This window comes from Heptranchias perlo, chromosome 14, assembly GCF_035084215.1.
Source record: "Heptranchias perlo isolate sHepPer1 chromosome 14, sHepPer1.hap1, whole genome shotgun sequence".
NCBI classification, from domain to species: Eukaryota; Metazoa; Chordata; class Chondrichthyes; order Hexanchiformes; family Hexanchidae; genus Heptranchias; species Heptranchias perlo.
In genome coordinates, this window is record NC_090338.1 from 15,175,436 (window position 1) to 15,189,823 (window position 14,388).

Here is a 14,388-nt window from a genome sequence, read left to right on the forward strand (position 1 = left end):
AGGGATAGGGGGTAAGCGGGTATATGGAGTGAGGTCACAGGTCCACCATGATCTCATTGAATGGCAGAACAGGCTCGAGGGGCTAAATGCCACTGCCACTTGCTGTCTCCTGATCTGCGCCTCCTTCTCCTGCAAGAAAGCGTGACGTGTGTTTGGGTGATGTGCCTGTCATGGTTGAATAGCTGCCAATGTGTGTGGCCTGTGAGTTGTGGGTAGGCGGCTTGCAACAGTTGTAATGTGTAAGGGTGAAATGAAGCACCTGATTGGAAGAGTTGAGTACTGATGGAAAGAGTTAGTTGGTATGTGGGTGATGGGTGGTGTAGTGCGTGGAGCAGTGGATGCAGCTAGTGGTGCAGTTGGTAGGAGATGGCACTTGACAGTTGACTTCACTCACCTTGACCACTCATGTCGAAGCATTGAACTTCTTCCTGCACTGCATCCATGTTCATGATGCTGTGCGCCTGACATTGACTTTGTCCCCTGCTGCCTCCCACTGCCTTTTGGGTATATGTCTGGAGGGCCTCTTGCTCCCCCGCCCCGTGGATATAGTATGTCCCTCTTTCTGTCCACCTCTTTCAACAAGGCCTCTAGTGCATCAGCAGAGAACCTTGGTGCACGCACTCTTTCAGGCCAGGCACAAACTCAGATCAGCAGATTGGTGAGATCTGGCATGCAGATTGGAGGATGTGGGATTTAGTAGTGTGCAACCTTTATTCAATGTTTTAACATAACTCATCAGTGTGTAAACATAAGGACGGGAGCTGCATTTGTGTTTTGCATGTGCGATGTCCGATCTCTGTTCAGACTCCGTGCAGACAATAGACTGTTATTTTCAGCAAATAACAGGTACCAGTTCCCTTTAAGAGATTTTTAACAGACAGCCTGCCTTTAAGAAATTGGAGCTCCCCTGCTGGTGGCAAGTGTGAATTGCATTGAATCCTCCTTCAACGCTAATTCGGAATGCTGCTTGAAGATCAGTCCTCAGGCCTGCCGGAAGTCTCGTCCTGCCTGTGCAGGGGTGGATTGCGCTACCCCCGCCAATTAATAGGCCCTATCCAATTTTTTTTTTGCCCCATGTCTCTATTTATAAAGCCCAGGGTCCCATAAGCTTTTTCAACCTGTCCTGTCACCTTCAAAGATTTGTGCACATATACCCCCAGGTCTCTCTGTTCCTGCACCCCCTTTAGAATTGTACCATTTTATTTATATTAGTTTGTATTGCCTCTCCCCATTCTTCCTGCCAAAATGTATCACTTCACACTTCTCTGCATTAAGTTTCATCTGCCACGTGTCCGCCCATTTCACCAGCCCATCTATGTCTTAGAGTCATAGAGTTATACAGCACGGATAGAGGCCCTTCGGCCCATCGTGTCCGCGTCTTCTTGAAGCCTATCACTATCCTCCTCACTGTTTACGACACTTTCAAGTTTTGTGTCATCTGCAAATTTTGAAATTATGCCCTGTACACCCAAGTCCAAGTCATTAATATATATCAAAAAAAGCAGTGGTCTTAGTCCCGACCCCTGGGGAACACCACTGTATACCTTCCTCTAGTCCAAAAACAACCATTCACCACTACTCTCTGTTTCCTGTCACTTAGCCAATTTTGTATCCATGCTGCCAATGCCCCTTTTATTCCATGGGCTTAAATTTTGCTGACAGGCCTATTATGTGGCACTTTATCAAATGCCTTTTCAAAGTCCATATATACAACATTAACCACCCTCTCTGTTACCTCGTCAAAAAACTCAATCAAGTTCGTCAAACACCGTGCTGGATTTCCTTTATTAATCCATGCGTGTCCAAGTGATTGTTAATTTTGTCCCGGATTCTCATTTTTAAAAGCTTCCCCACCAGCAAGGTTAAACTGACTGGCCTGTAATTGCCGGGTTTATCCTTGCACCCTTTATTGAACAAGGGTGTAACATTTGCAATTCCCCAGCCCCAGCATCACCCCCATATCTACGGAGGATTGGAAGATTATGGCCAGCACCTCTGCAATTTCCACCCTTACTTCCCTCATCAACCATCCGGACCAGGTGACTTATCTACTTTAAGCTCAGCCAGCTTTTCTAGTACCTCCTCTTTATCAATTTTTAGCCCAGCCAGTATCTCAACTTCCTCCTCTTTTACTGTGACTTTGGCAGCATCTTCTTCCTTGGTAAAGACAGATGCAAAGTACTGATTTAGTACCTCAGCCATGCCCTCTGCCTCCATGCGTAGATCTCCTTTTTGTCCCTACTCGGCCCCACCCCTCCGCTTACTACCCATTTACTGTTTATATGCCTATAGAAGACTTTTGGCTTCCCTTTTATGTTGGCCGCCAGTCTATTCTCATACTCTCTTTTTGCCCCTCTTATTTCCTTTTTCACTTCCCCTCTGAACTTTCTATATTCAGCCTGGTTCTGACTTGTATTATCAACCTGACATCTGTCATACGCCCTCTTTTTCTGCTTCATCTTACTCTCTATCTCTTTCATCATCAAGGGACCTCTGGCTTTGGTTGCCCTCACTTTCCCCCTCGTGGGAATGTACCTAGGCTGTACTCAAACCATCTGCTCATTAAAGACTTTATAGACTATAACAAAATTCTGTTTGTGTATTTGGATAATAATTGAAGACCAAAAAATCTTATGATCCCAGCCAATGGTTTTCTTGCCTATGCCTGTTGATGCCTTGCCTAGTACTGCCATGTCAACTGGAGCAATCTCATAATTGTTTTAAGATTATGAAATAAAAAGAGAAAATGCTGGAAATACTCAGCAAGTCAGTCTTCAGTTTCTTCCAGTTCTGACAAAGGGTCATCAACCTGAAATGTTAACTCTGTTTCTTTCCCTACAGATGCTGCCTGATAGCCTCCGCAGTATTTGCTTTTGATTAAGATTATGAAAGCTCCTTTGCAGACCCCCGTCTTAATATGCAGCTAGCTGCAGCCTACTTTTGCTGACTACGTGACCTTGAGGTTCAGATAATTGGAACGTAATCTTCAGAGCAGGGGGAAGTGGGACTAATTGGATAGCTCTTTCAAAGGGCCAAATGTCCTCATTCTGTGCTGTATGATTCTTTCATATTTCTCCTGGTTTTAGTCTTTTCCTCACTAATTATAGTAATTATTAGTCTTTTCCTCACTAGTAAATGCTTATTTAAGGAACAGTGATGACTAGGATTGAAACTTAAAAATCGGCAATTAGATATGCAGAAGGAATGGAAGCATGTCTTAATTTCTGACACTATACAAGGGAAATTATTTACTCTTATTTATTTATAGATTGGTTAACAAATCTTGGGAGAACATAATCAATACCAAAGGAACCCATTAAAGTGCCATTGGACCTTACCATCACAATTGCCTTTATTTCATCAATGGTTAACTATATTGGTATAAGTGGCTGTAAGTGATACCAATCTCACTTCCAGTTATAATCTCATAACTAGGAGTTAAGTAATAAATAACGTTATTTATTACTTAACTCCTAGTTATGAGATTATAACAGTTAATTTGCACTTCAAATGCCATTCCTGCTGACAGATGCCATCCTTCACTATGTGCTTAACTCTGCTATAGGGCATAACAGAAATCAATTGGTGTAGTTTCCATTTTACAATACTTACTTTGGGCTCCATAACACATTGCATGGTTTCCCTATAAATAAAGAAACCTTAAACAATGTGTACTCTACTATCATAAGAGTGTTACAGTGAAGGGCACTGTACTGAAATAGCTTTCCACACTCTAATTTTAAAGACATTATTCCATGTCTTTATGGCCCTGTAGTACAAAGAGTTAATTGTTTCTGTTGCAGTCAGTAGGTTATATTGACCTGTGACTCAAACCTCCTAACACTGGGACATTTAGTCATTTCTCTGGCCGGTCTTGTAGACTGAATGACTTGCAGAATTGAGGTGTTCCTTCCTGTAAGGGGAATAAAAACTGCCGTCGATTTGATTGGTTTGATGTTGATTGCGGAACTGAGCCAAGAACAAGGAGGTTTCTGGCTCTATGTATTTTTTTTTCCAATGTGACAGTTACATATCAATTTGTCACAATCAAAACAAACATTTAACGTTAAGATTTCTGATAATGTGCAAGGACACCAGGTCCTCACAACAAGGATTTCTGGTAATGTGCAAGGACACCAGGTCCTCACAGCAAGGATCAGCAAGCAGCAAAGTCCTGTCATACCCTATGAGGATGTCCTCGATCTCCTTCTTGGAGGCTTCATCTACGTATCTTTGGTAGTATGCCTCCAATGCTTTAGAAATGGATTGATGGATAGCATAAAGTCAACTGATCTTAGCCTCGATGGCTCGGCGCAAGGGAGGGGGGAAAAGAATCAGCCAGGATTTTCATTCCTGATCCCATTCCAGTGATTTCTGTTGGCAAATGCCCGTGTTGATATTGGATGAGAACTGGGGCAGATTTGGTTTTGGTGCCCCCCTCACCCCTCACTGTTTGGATAGCCTGTCAACAGTAATAGCTTCTAAGGGAGATTTATCATGGTGTTCTCTGTCTCACAGGCATTTTGTGCAGCAGTAAACAGTCCCAACCTCGTACAGACAGTGACGCAGATCTTCACTGAAGCGGATAAAATGAGTCTTGTTGATCCAGATGCCTGTGACACATTTTGCCTGTCAGCCCAAAGTCCCACCCACCCATCCAGACTGGAGTGTTCATCACTGAGGAGCTCAGGTATTTGTTCATAATATCATATGTATATTTTTAAATTAAATATATCAATATTTATTGGAACTGAGATGATTTTTAAGCACTAGTACATTTTAGAGGACATCCCATTTCTCATTGCTTCCAATATGATGGAACATTGTGAAATATAATCTATATTTGCTGTTCAAATTGTTAAATTTCTCAACTTATTTTTTTAAAAATTCATTCTTGGGATATGGGCGTCACTGGCAAGGCTGCTATTTGTTGCCCATCCCTAGTTGCCCTGAGGAGGTGGTGGTGAGCCTTCTTGAACCGCTGCAGTCCATGTGATATTCTTTGAAGCAGTTTAATGGAACTGAGTGGCTTGCGAGGCCACTTCAAAGGGCAGTTAAAAGTTAACCACGTTAGTGTGGGACTGGAGTCACATGTAGGCCCAGACCGGGTAAGGACGGCAGGTTTCCTTCTCTAAAGGACGTTAATAAACCAGCTGGGTTTTTACAACAATCCAACAGCTTCGAGATCACTTTGACTGATGTCAGTGGGTAATTTGTAACCCACAGGACGGGCGGAACAGTGTCGAGGTGGAGGGAGGGGAGGTGGGGTTAAATTGTTAAAAATGTGCAACCCGACCCCAACGCGCCGCAAACACATCTACTTCCGATTTTAGCGCGGTGGTTTGGGGTCAGCCAAGGAACCCGCTCTGGGGAGGCGGGTCAGTAATTATAATATTTAAATGAGGCTTGATTTTGTCAGCAATTTGGAATTAACGCCTCCAGCACGGGTTTCCCAGGGTTCGGCAAACCCGGCAGCTGAAGGGAGGCGAGAACTGCCAGCACAAGAAGGTAAGTGCTTTTGCAGCACAGCTTGTGAGCCGGGAGGAGCAGGAGTGCATCACCCCGGCCCCTCAAGCAAACCTGACGCGATCGGATGACCCACTGCTGCCGCGTCCGATCGATCTTGATCTCTCCCCACCCCGCTCACCCCCCTTACGATCCGACTACTCCCCGCCTTGCGGTCCGACCTCTCCCCTCCCTCCCTTCCCCCCAACTTCGCGATCCGACCTCGCCCCCTCCTTCCCTCTCGCAATCCGATCTCTTCTTCTCCCCCCCCCCCCCCCCCGCGATCTTTCCCCACCGCACTCCGAACCCCACTTCCCGGCTGTGGCAGGCCTTTCTGCCCGACAGCCAGCAAGCCTGTCAATCAGTCTGGCTGTCGTGCGCGAAGCCCCGAAGTAAAAATTTATTGCGATCGCGACCCGGCCACTTACCTTCCAGGTTTCACATACGAAAATCTCCCCCCCCACCCCACCAGATCACTTCTCAGCTTGAGGTCAAAATTCTGCCCATTAGCTTTGTATTGGGTCTCCATCAATCATCCTCCATCTCATGAATCTGCCATGCACTTTACTTCCTTACAACATCTGACTTCATGTCTCCCATATGATTAGTTGTCTCTGCATTATCAAGAACACTTATCTTGGCCCAAAACAAACTAAAACGAAAGATGACTCCCTTTACCCATCTTATAAATAGATGAGGCTGACACCAGATGCTCATTACTCAAAGAGGCCATCTCTGCACAAGGTCATAAAAAGCTTGTTTTCGATAGACAGAAAGCCATTGTTCACAGGGAAAGCTAACATAATGCTTTTCCCTAACAAAGTTAGCAATATTGTATCAAATGCTTTTCTTCCAGCTGCATTTTTGCACCTGGACGCCAACAGTTGTATGGCATGGAGGGCGCAGTAAGATTACTACCAGGCGGGTTATTACTCCCCTGAATAACGAACACAATCAGAATTGTGCTAACAGTGCATTATAACAATGTGATGTCTAGCAACAAGGCTGATTTTTGCTTTATTCAAAGGCTGTTGCAAATGAAAGCAGGCTCTTTCCACTCATTCAGGAGTGGCTGGACTAGTTTTAATCGCTTAAGAGGGGTTGGAGAGAGTGTGTGTGTGTGTAAAAAAAACACTGTAAAGGGCACTCAGCACTCAGAGTTAATGTTTGTTAAAAGTGTGTGGTGCTTTTAATGGGCTTCAATAAAATTCCGCAGCTGTTTTTAAAAGGAACTAAGCACAAAACGGTAGTAGCTGAACTGCTTAGAAATGGTCAGATGATAAAGACATGCAGGCTTTGGGTAGAGTTTCTCATCTGCTGGCATGTAGTACCGAGCTAAAAGATCCCTTGTTAATTGAATGAGTCAATGTAGCAGCTAAAAATCTGCATGTTGGAAAGTCAGAGGTGGAACACTGCGCACAATCAATGGTACAATTTTTTATGAATGTATATATAAATAACAACTTGCATTTATACGGCACCTTTAAAGTAATAAAACGTCCCAAGGCGCTTCACAGGAGCGATTATCAGACAAAATTTGACACAAAGCCTCATAAAGAGATATTAAGACAGGTGACTAAAAGCCTAGGCAAAGAGGTAGGTTTTAAGGAGGGTCTTAAAAAGGTGGAGAGGTTTAGGGAAGGAACGGTACATAGTGGTTATGTTACTGGACTAGTAATCCAGAGGCCTGGACCAATAATCCAGAGTCATGAGTTCAAATCCCGCCACGGCAGCTGGAGAATTTAAATTCAATTAATTAAATTCAATTAATTAAATAAAAATCTGGAATTAAATACGAGTATCAGTAAGGGTGGCCATGAAACTACCGGATTGTCGTTAAAAACCCATCTGGTTCACTAATGACCTTTAGGGCAGGAAACCAGCCGTCCTTACCCGGTCTGGCCTATATGTGACTCCAGACCCACAGCAATGTGGTTGATTCTTAATTACCCTCTGAAATGGCCGAGCAAGCCACTCAGTTGCAAAATGTCGCGAAAAAAAGTCACAATAACAATAAAACCAGACGGACCACTAGGCACCGGACACAACAAAGGCAAACCAAGCCCAGTCGACCCTGCAAAGTCCTCCTCACTAACATCTGGGGACTTGTGCCAAAACTGGGGGAGCTGTCCGACAGACTAGTCAAGCAACAGCCTGACATAGCCATACTCACAGAATCATACCTTTCAGCCAATGTCCCAGATTCTTCAATCACCATCCCTGGGTATGTCCTGTCCCACCGGCAGGATAGACCCACCAGAGGTGGCGGTACAGTGATATACTGTCAGGAGGGAGTGGCCCTGGGAGCCCTCAACATTGACTCTGGACCTCATGAAATCTCATGGCATCAGGTCAAACATGGGCAAGGAAACCTCCTGCTGATTACCACCTACCGCTCTCCCTCAGCTGATGAATCAGTCCTCCTCCATGTTGAACACCACTTGGAGGAAGCACTGAGGGGAGCAAGGACACCGAATGTACTCTGGGTGGGGGACTTCAATGTCCATCACCAAGAGTGGCTCAGTAGCACCACTACTGACCGAGCTGGCCGAGTCTTAAAGGACATAGCTGCTAGACTGGGCCTGCGGCAGGTGGTGAGCGAACCAACACGAGGGAAAAGCTTACTTGACATCATCCTCACCAATCTACCTGTCGCAAATGCATCTGTCCATGACAGTATTGGTAGGAGTGACCACCGCACAGTCCTCGTGGAGATAAAGTCCCGTCTTCGTACTGAGGAGACCATCCAACGTGTTGAGTGGCACTACCACCGTGCTAAATGGGATAGATTCAGAACAGATCTAGCAGCTCAAAACTGGGCATCCATGAGGCGCTGTGGGCCATCAGCAGCAGCAGAATTGTATTCTGGCACAATCTGTAACCTCATGGCCCGGCATATTCCTCACTCTACCATTACCAACAAGCCAGGGGATCAACCCTGGTTCAATGAGGAGTGTAGAAGAGCATGCCAGGAGCAGCACCAGGCGTACCTAAAAATAAGGTGCCAACCTGGTGAAGCTACAACTCAGGACTACATGCATGCTAAACAACGGAAGCAACATGCTATAGACAGAGCTAAGCGATTCCACAACCAACGGATCAGATCAAAGCTCTGCAGTCCTGACACATCCAGTTGTGAATGGTGGTGAACAATTAAACAACTAACGGGAGGAGGAGGCTCTGCAAACATGTCCATCCCCGACGATGGCGGAGTCTAGCACATGAGTGCAAAAGACAAGGCTGAAGCATTTGCAACCATCTTCAGCCAGAAGTGCCGAGTGGATGATCCATCTCGGCCTCCTCCCGATATCCCCACCATCACACAAGCCAGTCTTCAGCCAATTCGATTCACTCCACGTGATATCAAGAAACGGCTGAGTGCACTGGATACAGCAAAGGCTATGGGCCCCGACAACATCCCAGCTGTGGTGCTGAAGACTTGTGCTCCAGAACTAGCTGCGCCTCCAGCCAAGCGGTTCCAGTACAGCTACAACACTGGCATCTACCCGACAATGTGGAAAATTGCCCAGGTATGTCTTGTTCAAAAAAGCAGGACAAATCCAATCCAGCCAATTACCGCCCCATCAGTCTACTCTCAATCATCAGCAAAGTGACGGAAGGTGCCATCGACAGTGCTATCAAGCGGCACTTACTCACCAATAACCTGCTCACCGATGCTCAGTTTGGGTTCCGCCAGGACCACTCGGCTCCAGACCTCATTACAGCCTTGGTCCAAACATGGACAAAAGAGCTGAATTCCAGAGGTGAGGTGAGAGAGACTGCCCTTGACATCAAGGCAGCATTTGACCGAGTGTGGCACCAAGGAGCCCTCGTAAAATTGAAGTCAATGGGAAAACTCTCCAGTGGCTGGAGTCATACATAGCACAAAGGAAGATGGTAGTGGTTGTTGGAGGCCAATCATCTCAGCCCCAGGACATTGCTGCAGGAGTGCCTCAGGGCAGTGTCCTAGGCCCAACCATCTTCATCTGCTTCATCAATGACCTTCCCTCCATCATAAGGTCAGAAATGGGGATGTTCGCTGATGATTGCACAGTGTTCAGTTCCATTCACAACCCCTCAGATAATGAAGCAGTCCGAGCCCGCATGCAGCAAGACCTGGACAACATCCAGGCTTGGGCTCATAAGTGGCAAGTAACATTCGCACCAGACAAGTGCCAGGCAATGACCATCTCCAACAAGAGAGAGTCTAACCACCTCCCCTTGATATTCAACGGCATTACCATTGCCGAATCCCCCACCATCAACATACTGGGGGTCACCATTGACCAGAAACTTAACTGGACCAGCCATATAAATACTGTGGCTACAAGAGCAGGTCAGAGGCTGGGTATTCTGTGACGAGTGACTCACCTCCTGACTCCCCAAAGCCTTTCCACCATCTACAAGGCACAAGTCAGGAGTGTGATGTAATACTCTCCACTTGCTTGGATGAGTGCAGCTCCAACAACACTCAAGAAGCTCGACACCATCCAGGACAAAGCAGCTCGCTTGATTGGCACCCCATCCACCACCCTAAACATTCACTCCCTTCACCACCGGCGCACAGTGGCTGCAGTGTGTACCATCCATAGGATGCACTGCAGCAACTCGCCAAGGCTTCTTCGACAGCACCTCCCAAACCCGCAACCTCTACCACCTAGAAGGACAAGAGCAGCAGGTACATGGGAACAACACCACCTGCACGTTCCCCTCCAAGTCACACACCATCCCGACTTGGAAACATATCACCGTTCCTTCATCGTCGCTGGCTCAAAATCCTGGAACTCCCTTCCTATCGGCACTGTGGGAGAACCTTCACCACACAGACTGTAGCAGTTCAAGAAGGCAGCTCACCACCACCTTCTCAAGGGCAATTAGGGATAGGCAATAAATGCCCGCCTTGCCAGCGACGCCCACATCCCATGAACGAATAAAAAAAGAAATTCCAGAGCTTAGGGCCTAGACAGCCGAAACAAATAGCTTTTTGTATTGCTATAGGCATGTCACCGTAATTAAATACCCTGAAGAATTGTCTTTCTTTTCTTTTGCAATTATCAATAGACGTGGATACGATTGTCAGGGTTCGATATTCTGTTGCCTGAGGTAGCAGACAGTAACATATGGTAAAAGGCCACACTCTGGGAAAGAGCTGCATAGTTACAACTCAGCAATGTTACCGCTATCTACTAATAGCCAGCGTGAATATTTCACACTGGTGATAGAATGAGTGTTGTCAGGCAGAGTAAAGTATCCAGTGGCATCTTGTGCTTTATAGGCCACGATGTATGACACATCTTGTGTTGAGGTGAAGTGGTTTTGGCTTCATATTGATGCAGAATGTGTAATGTATTTCAGGCGTGAATGGAGTGTAATCAGACTTGAGGAAATACGCTCCCGCAGCTGGGACCTCACACCAGCTGTCGTATAGAACCTCACACAAAAGGTGGTCGCTGGGAGGTTTCTAACAAAAATATTAACAAAGAACTGACTATCCCAAGTTCTGAACGTGCAATGCCATCACACACATACGGAGCTCCATTTTCTCTGGTTAAAGAGTCGTGTGCACCTGGTTGTGTAACCTAGGCGTGCCCCGGAACAGTCTTGTCTGAAATTTGTACCTGTCGTATAATGGTGCCTTTAATCAGCTCTCAACCTCGTACTCCCATTATAAAATACACTGCAGCAGCCTTTCCAACCACTTGTGAAATTAAATCCAGCACTAACTTCTTGGAAACTTAAGAGGTGATTCTGCTACCTGCTGTTCCCAGGACGGATTTTCTCTGGGTGGAGATTCATGGGCTGCAGGCCTGTGATTTCCTGACCAGCGCTCCCTTCGAGTGCTATTCCTCACTGGGAGCAGTGGATCATGGGATCACCCCTTTAATCTGAAGTGTTGTCAATTTCATAGTAAAATACTCCCGGTAATTACTGTTCAGTGTTGCAGAATTCTAAACGTAATTATAAAGAACATGTTTACAATTTTGTTACACATCGCACAGAGGAAATCTTCACCGGGGTATTTTTTTTGCATGAACCAGTTGCTTCACTGATAGTAAAAGGTTGCATCTGTGGTTTCTTAGGTGTTACACTGTTTAATGAAAGGGAAAAATGAAATATAAAGAATCTGAATTGGGAGAACGTTAGATTATCATGGTGTAGGTGTGTGTCATTGACATCAGAGGTTCATGAATGAGTGCTCCATCTTTTGCCCGTGACAGTGTTTTCAATAGCAAGTGCAATTACTATTAGCCTGATTTCTGACCCACTTTTCACGCATACTGAATAGATTGAGTTAGGTCTTGATGCGGAATATTATACAGTAGAATAACAGCATGGTACATAATCTTAGCACAGCTTATACTGTTTCCAGAATATTTTCTCCTACTGGTCACGAGTCCTTTCTCCTCATCCCCCACCCCACCCCACCCCACCACCACCACCAAGATTACCTCTCTGACTCTTGCAGTTTCATGCATGCCAGCCGCCTTCTAAAACCTCACACAAGTGTCTGTTCTTTATGTGTGACAGGTTTGGCAGGAAGTGGTGCTAGGCCGTGTGGGATCCTCACAGCCAAGCCCAATCCTGCCGTCATCTGGTTCGGTGCACGTACACGGGATAATGATCAGGACCAGAATCTGAGCACACCTGCCCCTTCCTTTGCCTGGAGACCGATTGTAGCACCCCTATTGCCACACCCCAGCTGAGATCAGCACCGACCAATAATGCTGGTTTGGCTCAGTAGCACATCAGGCAACGCTGTTACCCACTTGTCATAACTGAGTCTCCTCAGTTGCTAAGTTTTGTCTCATTGACCTTTTTGCCTACACAATAAAACTCACTACCTTTCAAAAGTAATTCAGTTTGTGAATTTCTTTGAAATCTTTCAACATAATCGACTCTTAAGGCTCTCTGAAGTGGCCAAGCAAGCCGAATTTGTGACCTTTTCTGGCTAACTAGAGATGAGCAGTTAAATTCGACCTTGTCAATGCCACCCACATCCCGAGAACAAATTTAAAAAGTGGTATATAAATAATATTTTTCCATCAGTTGACCATTTTTCTTTACAAAATTGATTCTTATCTGATGTGGCTTTGTAATTTTGTGAAAAATACTTTCTCCACGAGAATGTGGTGTGACATTAATTCTACAAAATATCCCCAGACATGCACCATTCCCTCGCTTTAACACTTCAGATAAACCACAGTCCTGTTTGAAGCCCCCTCATCCAGCCTGTTTTTAATTTCTACTGCTCCAACTGACAGTAAAAGGGAGACTTCAGTGAATTATTTAGCTATATGTCACGCTGAAATGGCACCACAATGACAAGGGGCAAATGCTTTCCTCTAACTTTGTGCGGCTTAAAATAGTTGCAAAAGCAGCAATTAAAATAGTTGTTACTTTTTTCAACTAAAACCATGCAATAAGTATAACTGGAATAGGTCACACGCCCCAGTGTGACCCGACTACTGTTTCCATTTGATGATATGAAGATAATCTGCCTGTGACCCTGTTGTTCATGAATTACCCAGTTGGTCTCACTTGCGAACTTATTTATCAGTCCTGGCTGTGCATTACCTCAATTTATTTTCAGCTATCTATTTATTTTTTCTCTCGTTTTGGTGCAAGGGTCTAGTTTTTCTTTTATTCTTTCGTGGGATGTGGGCACCGCTGGCAAGTCATCCGGGTGCTATATAATATCCGGGTACAACAGAGTGACTTGCTCGGCCATTTCAGAGGGCAGTTAAGAGTCAACCACATTGGTGTGGGACTGGAGTCACACATAGGCCGGACCGCATAAGGACGGCAGGTTTCCTTCCCTAAAGGACATCAGTGAACCAGTTGGGTTATTTATAACAATCCGACAGCTTCACGGTCACTTTTACTGTGCAATGCAGTGCAGCGAGGCTTTATTTCATCTTGGTGCAGCCCAGCATGCCTTAAGGTCTATTTGCAAAAAGTATTTTATTGAAGGAGGCAAAAAATGTCATGGAAAAATTCAGAACAAAAGTCGGTCTGTGGAAAACAGCTGGAAGCATTTCCTTAGGCTCAGCCCTGAACCTCGTTCCACATGTGGCAGTCTGTATGTAAATGTTACATCTGTATTTAGGAAGTATTTAGAAATGATGAAGGCGCACTTAATGGCACAGTGCCTTTGAATTTGCTCTTGATTGTTTCACCTGTGGTGTTAGAAAGCATTGTGGGTAATTGATAAAAAAGCAATACATGTTGCCATATATTGAAGCCTTGGAAATTTTGATTAGATGTTTAATATGGTGGACAGGAAAAGACCAGCTGGCCCTCGCCCTGCTGAATAAGCTTGTTGCATAAGGTTAAAGAAAGAAAGAACTTGTATTTTTAGAGCACCTTTCATGACAACAACAACTTGCATTTATATAGCACCTTGAACAAAGCAGCCCGCTTGATTGGCACCCCATCCACCACCCTAAACATTCACTCCCTTCACCACCGGCGCACTGTGGCTGCAGTGTGTACCATCCACAGGATGCACTGCAGCAACTCGCCAAGGCTTCTCCGACAGCACCTCCCAAACCCACGACTTCTACCACCCAGAAGGACAAGGGCAGCAGGTACATGGGAACAACATCGCCTGCACGTTCCCTCCAAGCCACACACCATCCCGACTTGCAAATATATCGCCGTTCCTTCGTCATCGCTGGGTCAAAATCCTGGAACTCCCTTCCTATCAGCACTGTGGGAGAACCTTCACCACACGGACTGTAGCGGTTCAAGAAGGCAGCTCACCACCACCTTCTCAAGGGAAATTAGGGATGGGCAATAAATGCCGGCCTCGCCAGCGACGCCCACATCCCATGAACGAATAGAAAAAAATGACGTAGTAAAACAACTCAAGATGCTTCACAA

General features: G+C 45.5%; 1 protein-coding gene across 4 annotated transcripts in view; it reads left to right on the forward strand.

Annotated features, from left to right (window-relative positions):
• arap3 (ArfGAP with RhoGAP domain, ankyrin repeat and PH domain 3) overlaps nucleotides 1-14,388 on the forward strand; it is a 201,361-nt gene that overhangs the window by 135,017 nt on the left and 51,956 nt on the right. For all 4 annotated transcript variants that reach the window (XM_067996050.1, XM_067996053.1, XM_067996052.1 and 1 more), the window contains exon 11: nucleotides 4,519-4,690. In XM_067996050.1, coding sequence (XP_067852151.1) covers nucleotides 4,519-4,690 — 172 coding nt within the window. The remainder of the gene's footprint in view (nucleotides 1-4,518; nucleotides 4,691-14,388) is intronic.